The 17154-nt window shown below is 48.8% G+C and overlaps 1 protein-coding gene and 1 long non-coding RNA gene across 7 annotated transcripts in view; both read left to right on the forward strand.

Annotated features, from left to right (window-relative positions):
- The window catches only part of LOC138414001 (uncharacterized), a 31082-nt gene extending 24947 nt beyond the window's left edge, over positions 1 to 6135 (forward strand). The window contains exon 4 of the long non-coding RNA XR_011246378.1: positions 6019 to 6135. This is a non-coding gene — a long non-coding RNA (uncharacterized lncRNA). The remainder of the gene's footprint in view (positions 1 to 6018) is intronic.
- An 883-nt stretch (positions 6136 to 7018) lies between these two features.
- Positions 7019 to 17154, forward strand: part of LOC132420876 (ceroid-lipofuscinosis neuronal protein 6 homolog) — a 41718-nt gene continuing 31582 nt past the window's right edge. For all 6 annotated transcript variants that reach the window (XM_060005708.1, XM_060005711.1, XM_060005709.1 and 3 more), the window contains exons 1-2: positions 7019 to 7237; positions 14206 to 14320. In XM_060005708.1, coding sequence (XP_059861691.1) covers positions 7152 to 7237; positions 14206 to 14320 — 201 coding nt within the window. In that variant the 5' untranslated portion in view covers positions 7019 to 7151. The remainder of the gene's footprint in view (positions 7238 to 14205; positions 14321 to 17154) is intronic.

The raw sequence follows: 17154 nt of genomic DNA on the forward strand, positions 1-17154 counted from the left end.
AGCCCACGCACCACAACTAGAGAGCCCGCGTGCTGCAACTAAGACCCGATGCAGCCAAATAAATAAATTAATTTTTTAATAAAAGTGAAAGAAAAGGACCCTGAATTCCATTCTGGGCTTTGAACCCATGGACTCCCAAAGCAGGAAACACCACATAAGTTCTGGTTTTAGAAGCTCACATCAGCCTTTTCCACCACAGGCTCAGGAGCAGGTGCTTAGAAATTCATTTGAAGCAGTAATTTTGAGGCCCACTGACCTTTTTTTAAAAATGAGTCTAAGATTAAACTTAAGTAAACCTCACTAATGTTCACGTAAGAGCTAAGGATGTGGCATCAGGGCAGTGGCAGGCCCTGGGACCCTGTTAGCAGCAGGTGGGAAGGAGAGGGGGCTAGCTGAGAACAATTCAGTGGGGGAGGCAGACTTCCAGACAAGGTTTATAACACACGTAGTAAAGAGTGATCTCTTCCATTAAGGCATGGGGAAAGAGCACAGAATCTCCTGTCTTAGGGCTTTTGTTGAAGCCTAAGGTAGTGAACCGTCCCCTTCTTCCCTGGCCTATCTGGCCAGAGAGGGAGCAGCTGTGACTGTACAGCACCTGGCCTCACTGACTGGCCCAGGGTGGGCACCTGCCTCAAGCTGAGCCAATCGTAATCCCTACACAAGAACTTAGAATTGGGCCCAGAAGAGTCCAGGCTCATTCTGCTTAACTCCTGGATGAAAGCGAGGTAAACTTGGAAGCTGTCAGCTGAGGCCGTTTGCTGCCAATGCTCCCTAGGACACAGGGCAAGCCAGTTTCAGAGACAGAGAGAAGGATGGAACAGAAGCAGAGTTGGAGGGAGGTGGCTTTCGGGTTTCTCTAAGTCCAGGCCCTGGTTCTCAACTGTTCCCCAAGGGCCAGCTGCATCCTCGTACTTAGATTCCTTTAAAATCGCTTTTTGCCATTAACCTGGCCCCAGCTGTTTCTAGCAGTCACAACCACAAGACCCTTTTTTTTTTTAAATAAATTTATTTATTTATTTTTGGCTGCATTGCGTTTTCGTTGCTGCACACGGGCTTTCTCTAGTGGCAATGAGCGGGGGCTACTCTTCGTGTGGTGCGCGGGCTTCTCATTGCGGTGGCTTCTCTTGTTGCGGAGCACGGGCTCTAGAGCAGGGCTCAGTAGTTGTGGCTCGTGGGTTCTAGAGTGCAGGCTCAGTAGTTGTGGCACGCAGGCTCAGTAGTTGTGGCTCGTGGGCTCTAGAGTGCAGGCTCAGTAGCTGTGGCGCATGGGCTTAGTTGCTCCGCAGCATGTGGGATCTTCCTGAACCAGGGCTCGAGCCCATGTCCCCTGCATTGGCAGGCTGATTCTTAACCACTGCGCCACTAGGGGAGCCCCCACAAGACTCTTAATGAAAGCAATTTGAGGCAAACACCTCCTTCTGTTTCTTTCCCCCACAGTGTGGTCACCCTCCAAGTGTGTGGCTTCCTTAAGGATGACGTCAGCCTGGAGGAGGGTGTCCTACAGGCAACACCAGCTGATAGGGGAAGCCAGTCTCCATCTCCTTCTATGGTCCCTCCCTCTTCCCCTAGGCCTATCCTCTCTTCTCTGAGGTCTGACCATGTGTAACCCCTGTTTCCCACAAGCAGAGGTCCCTAAATCAGGCCTTTCCTGACTGCCTTTCTCCCAGCATAACTGCCCCTTCCCTGTCCTGTTTCTTCTTTGTCTGCCCTCCTTAGTCCCAGCTTCTGAGTTCAGAGGGCTGTGTGTCATGCCTCCCAGGTGGTGGCTACAGCCTAACAGGGGACTTCAAAGCCTTCCAGAGAGATGATGGATATTAGCTGAACCTACTGTAATCATTTCATAATATACGTAAATCAAACCATGATGCCGTTTGCCTTAAACTCGTGCAGTGATGTATGACAGTTATTTCTCAACAAAACTGCGGGCGGGTGGGGGAAAGCCTTCCTGGGGCAGACCAGCGTGGGAAGATGTTTTGGGAAAAGAAAAATTTTCAAAAGTTCTTATGTAAACTTGATAGAAAGATGAGTGTTCGTCTCACCAGATTAGGAGTGAGGAGATTGGAGTCTAGCCCTGGCTTTGCTTCTAACTCACTGTATGACTTCAGGCTTCAGTTTCCTCAGCAGCAGAATGGCAGAGTTGAATGAGATCAAAGGCTTTTGGGAGCCTTATAAGGAGGCCTTGGTCATCGCCTTGGAAACGGTAGGGGGCAAAGAGAGATGGTACCTGGGCCCCTGGTTCTCTTCACTCAGAGCGGCCCCACTTGTATCTGTTTTATGCACGGAGCCTCCTTCTCAGATGTTACCTTATCCCAGGTTTCGGAAGAAGCAGATCTTGAGGCAGAAGTGTATGTGCTAGCACTTTATGATGGAGTACGATGCTAGGGAAGCTGAGGTGAGAGAGAGAAAAGGAGGGAGAGGGCACAGAGGACTTTGCTGAGCTGGCTGCTATACACCTCCCCTGATGCTAAATCTTGTGGGACCTTCTTTAATGAGGCTGTATGAAGCTTAGGACAGTCCACCCAGAAAGAGGAAGAGAAAGGAATTTATCTGCCAATCCCTGTCTCTTACTGGTCAAAGGTTCACCCCATGGAGTGTCTGACACTCCTGCACTCTCAGGCCAGAAATTTGGGGGATCGGGGGGGTGCCATTGGCTTGTGCTGGTGAAACAAGTGGCAAGACCTGGAAGACAGGTGTAGCTGAGAGGATCTTAGGTGGACATTAAAAAGGAGCTCATACAGCTCTAGTTGGAAAAGAGTGAGAACTTCTGCTAAAATAAAAGTTGAGGGCTTCCCTGGTGGTGCAGTGGTTGAGAGTCCACCTGCCGATGCAGGGGACACGGGTTCGTGCCCCGGTCCGGGAAGATCCCACATGCCGCGGAGCGGCTGGGCCCGTGAGCCATGGCCGCTGAGCCTGCGCGTCCGGAGCCTGTGCTCCGCAACGGGAGAGGCCACAACAGTGAGAGGCCCACGTACCGCAAAAAAAATGAATAAATAAAAATAAATAAATAAAATAAAAGTTGAAACCACTGGTCTGTGTAATCCCAAAGGACCTTCCCAGCTGCAAAGTCCCTTGATGCTGTTCACTGAAATTGCAGCTGAGACCATTTGCCTTTCTGGTGGGCAGGAACCATGTCCCCAGAGAGTTGGAAGCCAGATTCCTGGAAATGTGTATTCCTCAGTGCCCAAGAGTTGGAGCCAACTTTGCTCTATCCCCCACCCCTGGCCCTGCTCCCCTCAATTTCCATGCAATTTGAGAGCTAACACAGATCGTATTTTTAAAGAGGTCTGATGGGACAGGAAAAAGGGGGGGCTGATAATCCCACCAGGCTGGGGGAGCTTTCATCTTGTTCATTCCGAAAGTCCCAGCCTCCCTGCCAGCCTGGACTCCCCTCCACTCAGGAGCAGCTGTCGGCTCCAGACAGGAGGCAGATTTGATGGTATTTAAGGGATTGGAGGATTAAGTGAGCCAGAGAGGCCCCCACTGCACAGCCTCATCCTCTAATGGCTGGAAGCCCACTCCTGGGTATTATTAAATCGATGATTACATCACAGGTATGGCATACCCCTACCTTTGGAGCCCAGCAGGCTTGCAAAGCCAGCAGAGAATGAGAGATTAGGGTCAGAGTGGGCAGCCTCAATCTTTCTTCTCTGGTGTATGCATAGATCAATCTGTAGATGGAAGATCAGACTCACCAAAATTAAATCTGGGATCCAGTCTGAGCATTGTCATTGGCTGACCTTGGGTACACTACTTCAGCTCAGGACATTGGCTTTCCCTGATGCAAAACAGGAACATCCCCTGCTTGCTGAAAGCAAACGTGCCCTTTAGTGGGGCTGGGGTGGGCATTGGGGGTGTGACCTGTGGGCTGCTGGAGCCCAGGATGATCCTGATGGAAAATGGTCCTGATGCAGGCGCCAGCCACAGTCAAGATGGGACATTACGGGCTCTGATCAAAAGGAGAAGGAATAAACCCAATAAAAGTCTCTCAAGTGAAAAGACAGGAAAGAAAATAGAATGGAAGTAGGCATAGCTCAAACCCCTCACATCATGGAGGGAAACCTCAGGTCCAAGGACAGACTGTTGTCAATAACAAACCCACCAGTGCCAGGCTCTGTGCTAAGCGCTTCACGTGCATTATTTCACTGAATCATCACAACCCCAATGCAGTAGATGCAACAAGCTTCTCCCTGTTACAGATGAGTAAAGTGAGGCTGAGAGGGGTTGAGCAATTTACCCAAGTGTCACAGCTAGTTAGCAACGGTATCAGGATTGAAATCCAGGCAGTCTGCCTTGCAGATTGTTCTCCGGCTTCTTCTTTTTTTTTTTTTTTAATTGAAGTATAGATGATTTACAATGTTGTGTTAGTTTCTGGTGTACAGCAGAGTGATTCAGATATATATATATATATATATATATATTCCTTTCCATTATGGTTTATTACAGGTTGCTTATTCTTTTATATTTTATATTCTTTTCCATTATGGTTAATATAGTTCCCTGTGCTATACAGTAGGACTCTGTTGTTTGTTCTCAGGCTTTGCCCATTGTTCTCTTCTCTCACAGGGAAGCTGTCTCCCCAGGTAACCTCTAAGGTTCTAATTGTCATCTATATTCCTGTGACTCCCAAGTCTGTCTGCCCAACTCCCAAGTCTGGCCTAAGTTTCAGATCCATGGGTCCATCAGCCTTCCTGACCCACCTCAAGCTTAATGTGTCCAAGGATGAATTCTCATTTAGCTCCAACCCGCTTCCCAAGGGGTACCTCCACCATCCACCCAGCTGCAGAAACTGGCCACTGCCTGAACTCTTCTCTCACCCCTGACATCCAAGGCACAGCCTTGGTACCTCCCACACAACTCTTGATGTCATCAATTCTCTCCTTTCCACTGTCACTGTAACCAGTCCAGGACCCTCACTAGAAGAACTGGGCCCCAGTCTCTAGTCCTGCCTCCTTTTATCCACCTCCCCGAACCCCCATGCTGTGGAGGGAAGGGTCTAAAATGCAAATATGTTGGTGCCACTCCCCTGCCCAACAGCCTTGAACTACTTCCCATTTGTTCTCTGGATAAAGGCTCTCCTCCTTTGCGCTGGTTCCTTCCCCAGGTCAACTCCTGTTGCTCTCCCTCCCTGCCCTCTGCTGCTCTCAGTGAACTTCTTTCTGTTCCTCCAAACATCAGGGTCTCTCTGGATGCCAAGCCCCCTGGCTGGCTGTCCCCTCTGACTGGAACACTCTTCCCCACTCCTCATGTGTTTGGTGGACTTCTGCTCAGACTTCATTGTCAGCTCAGAAGTCCAAAGTCACAGCTAGGATGTCCATCTGAAGCCCAGTCCCCCTAAACTGAATTCATGATTAATCTCTCCAAAACTTTATTCCCTTTCTTGTCCCCTCTGACCTCAATCTTGTGCTAACTGAACACTAATCAGCCAGAGTCAGGTGACTAAAACTGTTGTTGTTAACATCATTAATGTACTAAAATTGCTACTATAGATACCATCATTAACATACAAACCCAGGTTGTTTCTCCAGGGCAAGATGAGCTAACAGACCCCCCCAGCCATGGACCACCTGGTTGGAGAATCATAACCAGAGATATCTGGACTCCTGAAACAAAAAATAACAAATGTCACAAGACAATGATTAATCCCAGCCTCTTTGTTCTTCCCCTTAAAAAAAACTCCTAACTCAAAGACTAAATTGGAGTGGATCTGAGGCTTGTCTCCCACTCCCTTGCTTGGCACCCTGCAATAAACACTGTACTTTCCTTCACCAAGTGGACAAAAAAAAAGTTGTCCACCATCAAGCCATCAGCCACTGCAGCTGCCCCCACTGTGCACCCTGAGGGGAATTCAGGATGGAGAAAAACAGGATTCTGGCCTTAGATAGTTAAGATGCAGATCAAAGATCAGTAAGCCCAGACTCTTGCATCTTCCCATACACTAAAATCATTAACTTGAGATGTCTGTTTTTTGTGATTAGCGGTAATCTTTTGACGTTCGACTACATTTTTTTTTTTTCTCAGCAAAAACTCCTGTGTATCCTGGCTCCTCCCTTACCTCTTTGGAACAGTTCCTCAAAGCTATCTGAGCTATCTGGCCTACAGTTCTCAGTAATGTCCCCGAATAAAACATAATTCTCAACTTTTAGGTTGTGCATTTTTTTTCAGCGGACAACCACAGCTCATTGTCAGTAAATTGGCTTTGCTCCACGTTTGCAAACGGAGTTCAGTTTCCTAAGGCCTCCTCCAGAAGCCTTGTCTGACCCCACCCCCTCCAAGTTTCCGCCGTCACAATACTCAGTACCTTCCCCAGCACACCATTTACCAATCCGCACCCCGAACACCCCATGTAAGCCTACTAGGGTAGGGCTTATCCATTCTCATATGGGATGGGGCGCTGCTCAGGAGTTAATACATGTTTGAATGGAAGAGAAGGGAAGTAACTTTTACAAAACCACAGAGTCCAAGAAAGTGACAAAGCCGGAAATGGATTCTGCATCACCCTCCTCCCCAACCTGGAAAGAATTCGCTCTTCTTTGCGTCCTACCCTCCTATCCCACCGATTTTTGATTCCCAGCGTCAAGGGCCATAGAGTTGACATTTTAAGGAGTGCTATCTTCCATCTGAGGAAGGAAAGTGCATAACACAGTGGGGAAGGGCATTGAACCCGTCCCCCCAAGGCTTCCCGTCCCCAAGGACAAGGGAAATCCAGTCTCGTCTCCTCCCCCGGGGAGCATTTGGGTCGAATTAGTCTTTCCCCACGTCCCTAGCCCACCCTAGACTAATATCTAATATGCGGGTCTCGGGCAGCCTAGGCAAAGCTTCCCGCCACCGGCCACGCAGGGGACACCAGCAGATCCCAGCCCCATTAGGCTACACGTTGTGCCCTCCTGCATCGGTCCCCACCCACTGCCTGGGACGCCACAGTCATCGGGCCCCTCCTTCCCCGCGCGGAGCCGGCCCCGCCTCCCGCGCTCCCGCGGCGCGTCTCTTGCCCCGCCCCCCGCCGGCCCCTCCTCTGGCCCGCGCCTCTGGGGCCGAGCGCTCTCCCGCCGGTCCGGACCGGCGCTGGGTGTTTGCTTTCGCGGCAGTCAGGCCAGCCAAGCCCGTTTCCAGCTCGGGGCAGCGGGGCGGAGGGCCCGGCCGGCGGGGCAGCCATGGAGGCGGCGGCACGGAGGCGGCAGCACCCGGGAGCGGCGGGTGGCCCGGGCGCGCAGCCGGGCGCCTCCTTCCTGCAGGCCAGGTGGGCGCGCGTCGGCGGGCGGAGCTGAACCACAGCCCCGCCACGTGACGGGGAGGGCGGGGGACCGGGGCCACGGAGCCCGGGTGGGTAGTCCACGCGCTATCCCTGCAGCTGCTTCTTGCTCACTCCCCTGAGCCCCGCCTCCGCGCTCCTTTCTCTTCCTGGGGGAACCCCGTGCCCAGGGAGGCTCAGCGGCGGGGTTCAACTGCCCAGCGGCCCGGCCGGCTCTAGGACAGTCGCTCAGCTGGGGTCCAGGAAACTCGGGGTGGGGACGTCGGCGGCGGGCCCAGAGGACATCTCTGCTCACTAGGGACCCCAACGCGCCTGCAAGCCCCGGGCGCCAACCCGAGTTCTCGGGGTGCCTCTAAACTTGACTTGGGTTCTGATATTAACAGGAGACTCACTCCTTGCCCCGAGGAACCAAAGAATGTGGAATGTAAATGGAACAGACAGCGAAATGTGGAAGCTCCCCTCCAGAGAAAGAATTAGGAAGGGCTTTTTCCACATGGTTGCTGTTCCCTTCTCTCAGTAAGGGGAAGTTATTGGTTTATGTAGCTGAGACCAGGTGATTGGGGCAGAGGAAAAGGTACAGAAGCCACCTTTTAATCTTTCCCTCCACTCTACTTTCATACCATTTTACAAATTATAGACATTCATTGCACATAGTAGGCATTCATTAAGTATCTCTGCTGTGTCCAGCGCTGTGCCAGGCACTAAAACGGTGGGTAAGGTGCAGCTAGGAGGGTCCCACAATCCGGTAGGGCGGGCCTGGGAGGAACAGTCCAGGGGCTGAGAGGTCGTCTTGGAGGGCTGCCTGGAGGAAGTGGAGCTTGAGCTGCATCTCAAGGAACTCAGTAGGTGACAGGGGAAGAAAGGCTGTTTCAACCAGGGGAAAGCTTGGGAAAGGCAAGGACTGCAGTGGTGCTGGAGCTTTCTTTGTGTACAGTGGCAGGAGGATGCAGACTGATTGTGAAGGGCCTTGAATGGCAGCAGAGCTGTGACCAGAGTGAGAGCCTTGAGTGCAGAAATTAAGGAGATGCTCTTGGGGCACTAGTGTTCAAAAACCTTCCATGGCTCCCCTATGCCTACTTAAATGTTGGGCCCTGTGTGCCTCACTTGCCTCACCCTAGTTCCTGCCCTAAATGTCAGGTTAAGGATGCAGCTTTTGTTCTGTGGGGCACGGGGGAGCCATGGAAGGTTTTTGAGCACTAGTGTGCTCAGTTTTAGGAAGTTTGTGGTATGATTTGGGATGAAGTCTGAGAAGAAGTCTGAGAGACTTGGGTGAGAATAGCTCTTTTTCATGCTACTAAGGACATCTCTGTTCCGGATCACCTATAAGTTGGGAGTCTTTGCCTTGAACTGTGGTAGTCCAATTAGAACAGTGTGTGAGTAGTGGATATGGTCACCACTTTATCTCATATGCAGGGTTTCCACATACAGCATCTTACTCAGTCTTTTTGTATTTTGTATATGTGGAAACTGAGGTCTAAGGAGGTTTACATCATTTGCCGGCAAGAACCAGGGCCTAAACCCAGGGCTTCTGTTTTCTGTTCTTACTGCTCCACTCTGGCTATTCCTCTTTACTCCTACATGAGCTCCCCACCATCCAGGTTGCTCGTGGGGATGGCATGAGAGGCTGGCTGTCTTCCAGGGTGTCTCTGCCCCCCCTCATTGGGTGCCTGTAGGCCGGTTCTCAATAGCATTGCTGCACAAGACAGTAGGCAGAATCATCCTGTCTGACTCCTAGGATGCTTGGATTTCCTCTGCTACATTCATGCTTTGCTTACATACCTCTAATGACAAGGTGCTCACTACCTTTCAAGGGACTCTATTCCAGCTTCGCCTGCTCTGTTGACAGTTTTTTGTATTGTAATCAAAGTGATACATGCCCATGATTAAATACAACTGCACAGACAGGCTTAGAGTAAAAAGCAGTGGCCCTTTTTCCACCTCTCCCTAGTACCAGAGACAACCATGTTAGCTTCCTTTAACTGTTTCTACCAGAATTAAATTCATATTTCTAAATAATAATAACAAATACTACGTACATACCACTTTCTGTGGGCCAGGCCCTGCTCTTAAGTTTTTGCATTTAAAAAAAAGAAAAAGTTTTTGCATAATTTAATTCAGCCACAACTCTTGACGTAAGATCTAGTATTATCCCCCATTTTACAGATGAGAACATTGAGGCCCGGGAGGTAACTTGCTCAAGATTTGGTTAGTGCTAGAGCTGGGATATGAACCCAGGCAATCTCCAAAGTCCACACTCAAAAGCTATGCTCAGGGCTTCCCCGGTGGCGCAGTGGTTAAGAATCCGCCTGCCAATGCAGGGGACACGGGTTCAATCCCTGGTCTGGGAAGATCCCACATGCCGCGGAGCAACTAAGCCTGTGCGCCACAACTACTGAGTCTGCACTCTAGAGCTCGTGAACCACAACTACTGAAGTCCGCATGCCTAGAGCTCGTGCTCTGCAACAAGAGAAGCCACTGCAATGAGAAGCCCGCACACCACAATGAAGAGTAGCCCCCGCTCACTGCAACTAGAGAAAGCCCACAAGCAGCAACAAAGACCCAACACAGCCAAAACTAAATAAATAAATTTATTTAAAAAAAAAAAAGCTATGCTCAACTGCTATTTCTTGGTTTATCAGTTGCCTCTAAGCTAATGTTTACCCACTAATTTCCTGTTATGATTTGGTTCACTTATGCCGCTCCTGTCTTCACAAGATGGTTTTGTATCACCATTTTTAGTTTTGCTCTTTGTTACCTTTGTAGCCTTAAGGAATATGTATATACCATTATTTCTTTTATGGTCAACTGTAAAGCAATATCTTTTTTTTTTCCGAAGTTTACCTATTTATTTATTTATTGAAGTATAGTTGATTTACAATAAGGGCAGTATCTCTTGATTCCTTTTTAAAAGAATATTAGTCTCCTACCCTAATCTCTAGCATTCTTTACCGTTTCCCCAACTCCTGTCATCTATAGTTTTACTTTCAAGTTGTCAAGGTTCACAGTAGTATTTACCTGCTGTTTTTTAACCATAATTGCCTTCCATGTTTTGTCTGTGGATTGATTCTGAACTTTGGAAATCAGTATACAATGTTTTTATTAGTTAAGCCATGTAAATATTGTTCCCTACAGAGTCCAGTAAGTTTAACAGTTACATTTGCTTTCTTATATTGCTTTTGTTTTTCCTGGAGTTTCTAATTGCCTTTCCCTTTTTTCTCTTATTTTTTGCCTTCATTTTCTCATTTTTTGTTCAAACTTGTCATCATGTCAGGTATTTCCCCATCGTGTATATAGAACCAAAATCAGTCCCTCTATAGTCCCCATTCGTAGGTCCCTGCTTGACTCCACCATGCCTGAGGCTGCTGACCGCTTTGAATATTTCATCTATACGTTATGTGCTTTATAGCAGGGGTCCCCAATACCCGGTACCAGTCCACAGCCTGTTAGGAACTGGGCTGCACAGCAGGAGGTGAGCAAGTGAGCAATCGTTCATCTGCCACTCCCCATCCCTCCCCATCACCACCTGAACCATCCCCCTTATTGCTCGCATTACTGCCTGAACCATCCCCCATCTCCTCCCCCCACACCGCCGCCCCCCCCCCACCCCCGTCCATGGAAAAATTGTCTTCCACAAAACTGGTCCCTGGTGCCAGAAAGGTTGGGGACCGCTGCTGTATGGTATGCGCTCCCCAACTGTCGTGGTATCAGTTTTCCCAGATGGTAGACTTGTAAAGCCGTGGAGGAGGTTAAAGGCCATCCTTGTCTTGGGTTACCTGCCATTGTGCTTTCACTGTTGTTCTCAGCAGGAGTTTCTGATGATTGAGGCCTAGAGCTGGCATGGCTGGAGGCTAGGTGTGTGAAGTCTGTGAAGTCAGAAAGTTGGGTTAGGTTTGAGGATGCTCATCCCCAAGAGAGGGGCTGGGGGAGAGGATGCCTTCACCCTTCATGATCTGCCCCCTGTGCTCAGAGTCCCAACAGGAGAAAACCAGTCAGATGCTCACGAATCTTGATTCCCAAGTTAGGTGTCTGCCCTGCACCTGCCCTTTTTCTTCCTGCTCTGCTCAGCCAGGCTGGACTCCTGATGGGGGTCCCCCTTGACTGAGTGCCTCCTGAGGTGGAAGAGGAAATAGTCCCTGAGCCCCTAGTGTGTGCTTCGTATCCACAGCTTCCAGAGACCCACACTTAAGTGCTTCCCAGGCTTTCAAAACGCCTTTATTTCCTGTACCAAACATCCTGCTCTTTGCCCAGTTTGAAGGTTTCCAGAATAAAACACTGAGGACTGTCATTCTCCTTCCCCATCCAAGTTCTTCAGGCCCGGAGGTTGCCACCATCTGCTTTTTGAGGCCTTTCCCTGATGGTCACAAAGGGGAAGGGGCACTGTGGGGCCTCTATACCAGTCACTTGTCTCAGACAATGACTGAATGTCTGCCCCCGTCCGAAGGCCCAGCAGCCCCTCCTCTTCCTTCCACCAATAAGCCAGGCATCTGAGCTCCCTTCAGCACCTTTCTCACTTCCACCTCCAGGCCTTTGATCCTGCTCTCCTGCTGCTTTTCTGCCTACTGGAATCCACCCATCCATGCTTCCAGGCTCCCTTTCTTCCTGCAGGTGTTGCATACTGCTTCAGGCTACACCGATCCCTCTCTATCTTGATCTCCTGATACGCCACAAAGCTTATAATAATCAGCAACAAAATTGCAAGCTACTTAGAGCACAGGTCTTGAATCCTTAGAGACCCAGGTTTGAATTCTCTGCCTTTCAGGACTCCTGGATTACGAGTGACAGAAAGCCAGTGTGAACTACAGCACCCTTAGCAAAAGGGAATGTATTGGCTCTTGTGGCCAAACCATTGCCTTGGGAACGCCTGGAACTGGGAATGTGAACCCTCTCAGGCCTTCTTCTCCTCTTTCCCTGCTCCTCTCTGCAGGGCTGCTTCATTCTCACCTGGCTGTCCCTTGAGGCTGGAACCTTGGCCACAGGCAGCCCCGCGCTCTCATCTTTAGCGTCCCAGCACCAGAAAGGAAGATGCTCTTTTCAACTCTGGTTAGAAAAGTCCCACTGCTCCGGCCTGGGTCACTGGCCCTCCCTGTGGCTCAGGATACATCATCTCTCACCAGAAGAAGGAGGGAGTAGGAAGGCTGACAAAAGGAATAGTTGATGCAGCTCCTTTTTTTTTTTTTTTACATATGTCCACTCTTTTTTATTCTTTTCCTTATGATGCAGCTTCTTATTAGCGGGGGTAACCTTGGTTAAGCCTCAGTATCCCTATCTGTAAAATGGGAGGGTAACAGCCTCCTGTTCTGGCTGTGGGGATTAGATGAGGTGGTGCTGGTGAAGCTCCTAGCACAGCACACAGTCGGCACTCAGTAAGTGGTGGGCACTGAGTAGAGGGGACAGGAAGACTCAGTTGACCTAGGAAAGGCCCACTCCACCTGCCTTGCCTGCCGCTAGAGGATGATGAGATCCTCCAAGAGCTTGCCTCTCTGTGTCTGGGTTGCTCTAGCAGCCCAGTGTGGACCATACTTGGAATTGGCTAAAAAGGATCCCAGAAAGTTATGGAAGCAATAGCAGTGTTGACAGAGTAAAATTTTCATGGTGCCTCTAAGCTATTGTTTGCCACTAAAACGAATGAGTAACTGGTAACGGAGATTGTTTTATATCAGCCAGTAATGACTGAGCATAAATCAGGTACGGAGCTGAAAACTCTGGAGAATATGGACTCACATCACACAGCTCCTGGTCTTGGCACTAATGGGGCAGTACAACTTACACCTCAGTCGTCTTAGGAGGGGTGAGCTGCTTGTCACTGGAAGTATGCAAGTAGTGGCAGGGACACTGTAAAGAGGATTTGTACTCTGATGGGGAGGTTGGTGAGCTGAGAGAACCTTAAAATCACCCTTCTTCTTGAGGGTCTAGATACGAGCAAAACTCCAGCCCTGTGATGTCATGGCCTGAGTGGGAGTTAGGGATGATGCACTCCCTGTAGTGGGCTTTGGGAAAAGCTTCATCAGGGAAGCCTTCTTGGAGGAGGTGGCACATGCACTGGCCCTTTAGCTTCAGCTCATTTGTGAAGAGCAGGTGGCTGACTGCTTTGCAGGAGAGACAGGCGTCCAAAGTTGTGTCATCAGATGGTTTTCCTCTTCTTGCCACGTCTCTCACATCACCTTGTCCCTGCTGCCTTCCTTCTTAGGTTTCACTGTGGATTGGTGAGAAGAAGGACACCTGCAGCCCCTTTCCTACCTCCTCATGGTTCAGAAACCAAGGGAAAGGGAGATCCCCTGTTCATCTCAGTGTATAGTCTGTAAGGCACATCTCACCAGAGGGCTCTGATTGATCCAGCTCAGGTCACATGCCCATTCCGTGGACCAATCACTGTGGATACAATGATGGGTTAGAGGTTAAAAACATAAGCTCTGGAATCTAATCATTTAGGTTCAGATATTTAGCTATGTAACTTTGGGCAAGTTGCTTAACATCTTGGGCCTCAGTTTTTTCACTTGTGTAATGGGGGTAATATTCTAACCTCAGATGGTTTCTGTGAGAATTAAGAGAGTTAAATGAGATGGTACTTGCAAAGAGCTATAGTGGTGCCTGGAATATAGAAAGTGTTCAATAAAGGTTAGCTGTCATCATCCATCACCATGTTTCATGCTTTTCAGCCACATTTGTATCCTTTGCCCCATCTGATTTCCCCATCATCCTATAGGTAAGAAAACCCAACAGTTATTATACCCTTTGGGCATTTTCCTGCCTGAATCATAGAGGAGCAAAGGTCAGGGCAGATGGAATCTACTCCCAGGATACCTCCCCATGGACCACAGTATTTCCAGCAAAACCTTTTCCTAGAACTTAATCATGTGTGTTTCCTCCTGCTCTCAAATCTCTGTGGCTCATCTTCATGGGGAAGCTTCCCATGGGAGGAGAGAAGAGCTGACCCCTTTTGTTTGCCCCTTTCCCAGGCACAGCTCCGTCAAGGCTGATGAGGCTGCCAGCACGGCTCCCTTCCACCTTGATCTCTGGTTCTACTTCACCCTGCAGAACTGGATTCTAGACTTTGGCCGCCCCATTGCCATGGTGAGTGTGAAGCTGTGGACAGAGCCCTGACCAGCAGTGAGGAGACAGGGTGACTTCAATTGTCAGAGTGACCTCAGACAAGTCATTGCCTCTACCAGTACACTGTGAGAATAGGTCTGGATGCTTTCATGTCCTTTAGTTCTACGACTGTGACCAGTGCGGCAGCTGCCAGCGAGCGGGGGATCCGGGGGGGCCTGACTAGTCATACTGCGCCTCCCCCCATATCTCACACCCAGGTTTAACCAAAGCACCAATTCAGACAGTGGGGTATGAGAAAGGATCCCACCTGCTTTCCCCACAGCCTTGGGATAGTATTGTTTTTCTGGAGGTGAAGAGTATAGGCCGAATTTGCCTATCATGTATGACTTGAGCCTTGGGTAATTTTTAGTGTCATCTGGTGAAACTGTCCCCTTCCCTCCAAGGCTACTTCATGCATCAGTGTCCAGTGGGAGCCTCTACGGAGATTAATACTGGAAGAGCACCAAATCCCCTCACTGGTCACGAATAAGATAGATAAGACAGACAGACAGGTAACAGAAGGTGAAAAAATTGAGTGAGTTCCCACCAAGAACTAAGGTGTTAATTTTTGCATGTGGGTGGTAAAAATAACAATATCCAGCACTGAAACTGACACCTCATACATGCTAGTGCTAATGCAAATTAGCAAAGCCCTTTGGGAAAGCAGTTTGTCAAGGCAATAACTAGTACCTAGAATAGTGCCTAGCAAGATATGTGCTCAGTATACTTGTACTGAATGAATAATAACAGCTAGAAATAGCGGTTAACATACATGGAGCGCTTGCTCTGTTCTAAGCTCTTCATGTGTTTACACTTATTTAGTTCTCCCACCAATGCTATCATGAATCTCAATTTTATAGATGAGAAGAGTCGAGGATAGAGAGGGCAAATAACCGGCTCAAGGTCACCCAGCCAGCAAGTGGAGGAGCCAGCACCTGCCCCCAGGCACTCTGGCCCCAGAACCCACCCCCTTCCATCATGATTTTATCCAGAACCCTAATATGTTCATCCCTCCCGACTCAGTACGACCCCTGCCGAGCATCTGCCCTGAAGATATAATCAGCAAGAAGACAGCCTCTGTACCGAAGGTGTTCATTGCAGTGTTGTTACAATAGCCAAAACTTGGAAGGGACTTGAGTGTCCGGCAGTAGGGACTGGGTAAATCAGCTTTGCTGTACGCAGGCTAGAGGATGCTACCTGGGCATTAGACAGGAATTACGAATACTCTAGAGCAACCTGGAACGTTTAAGGAGAAAAAACATGCCTAAGTGTCATGCATATTGACTGCCTGCCAATTAGTAACGGCCCTAACAGTCTTGTATACATGGGATCAAAGACTTGAAGGGGATGAAGAAAAGCTTCCTGGCAATGGTGTCGGGGAGGAGGTATGGTGGCTCCTGATTCTTCTTTCTTCAGGCTTGCCATAAGGTTTACATGTTTTTTAAATGTAGGTGAAAGTAAAGGGACTGAGCCAGGAGTCAGGGCACCCAGTCAGGTTCATAAGTGACTTTGGGCAAGTCAGTGTCATCTGGGCTTTGGTTCTCTCATCTGTAAGAAGACTGGTTGGACTAGCTGCTCTGAGCCCCCGTGCAGCATGAAGGTTTCACATACTGGGGGACAAAGGAGCTGCCCATCAAACTGGTGTTACAGGGAGAGGGGAGATGAGGCCAGGGGCAGGCTCATGGCTCTTCTCATTCATTAGGACTCAGCCTCATCAGGTCTAATAGGGGTCTCCTGCAGGGCAAATCACTTCCCCCATCCTGCTCAGAGTTGCTGTGGCCACTATAACCCTAAGTGGGCTTATCAGGAATATACATTTGAAAAACTCGTGTATACACTGGAGCTTTTCAAATGTACCCATGATAGTCCCAAATTTGTAATAACTACAAAATAAAACCTTTTACAAGTTATAAAAGTAATATATCATAGTTATAACAAGTCAGTTCATACCCAGGGGTATAAAGAAGTGTGAGACTTTCCGTTTCCAGTTCCACCCCTGACAGTTTGAGGCTCATCCTTCCACTCCTTTCTCTACTCATGCAAACATATGTATACATCCTTTTTTTTTTCTCTAACCAAAATGAGATTTTACTTTATACTTTATTTTACAACTTGCTTGTTTTACTTTAGAATATATCATGGATATCTCCCTGTCAGTACACATGAGGTGTCATTTCTGTTAATGGCTGCTTAACCTATAGAAAAGATGTACTGTAGTGTATTCAAGTAGCCAGCCTATTTCTGGTATTTTGCTATCAAAGAGTATTTCAGCCAACATATATATCTTGCTATAGGTAAAGATACAGAGATACATGCACCCAGCAAGTAAAGAGAAAGAGATTGAGATTCTTATATCCTGAGAGTTTTATTTCTGCAGGGTGAATTTTTGATAGAAATTTATGGTCATTACACGTGTTCTCAATCAACAGATAGTGGGTGTACGGTGTGGCAGGGCGGAGGTTGTGAAGTGTTTTGACCTCGAATAGAGGTTTTCCCACTGACACCGACAAGGCTGGGACTCACAGCCTAGAGCAGTAGGAGGAACAAGGGCATTCTAGACAGAGGAACAGCCCTGGCCTGCCTGCCTTTCTCAGGGAAGGTAGAAAAGGAAGAATTGAATCTTTGTAGAACTCACTTATTTTCTCCTTTGTTTCATAAGGTATAGTTTCGACCTGATTTGGAAGTGGTCCATCTGCTCAGTGGACAGAGTGTTTTTCCATACCTGGGTGGCCAGGAGATCTTGTCATCATCCTAGGACCTGGAGTGCCAGATCCTTAAGGGTCCATGTAGATCACCTGGGCCACATTTCGTGTTAC

The sequence above is a fragment of the Delphinus delphis genome, chromosome 2 (assembly GCF_949987515.2).
Source record: "Delphinus delphis chromosome 2, mDelDel1.2, whole genome shotgun sequence".
NCBI classification, from domain to species: domain Eukaryota; kingdom Metazoa; phylum Chordata; class Mammalia; order Artiodactyla; family Delphinidae; genus Delphinus; species Delphinus delphis.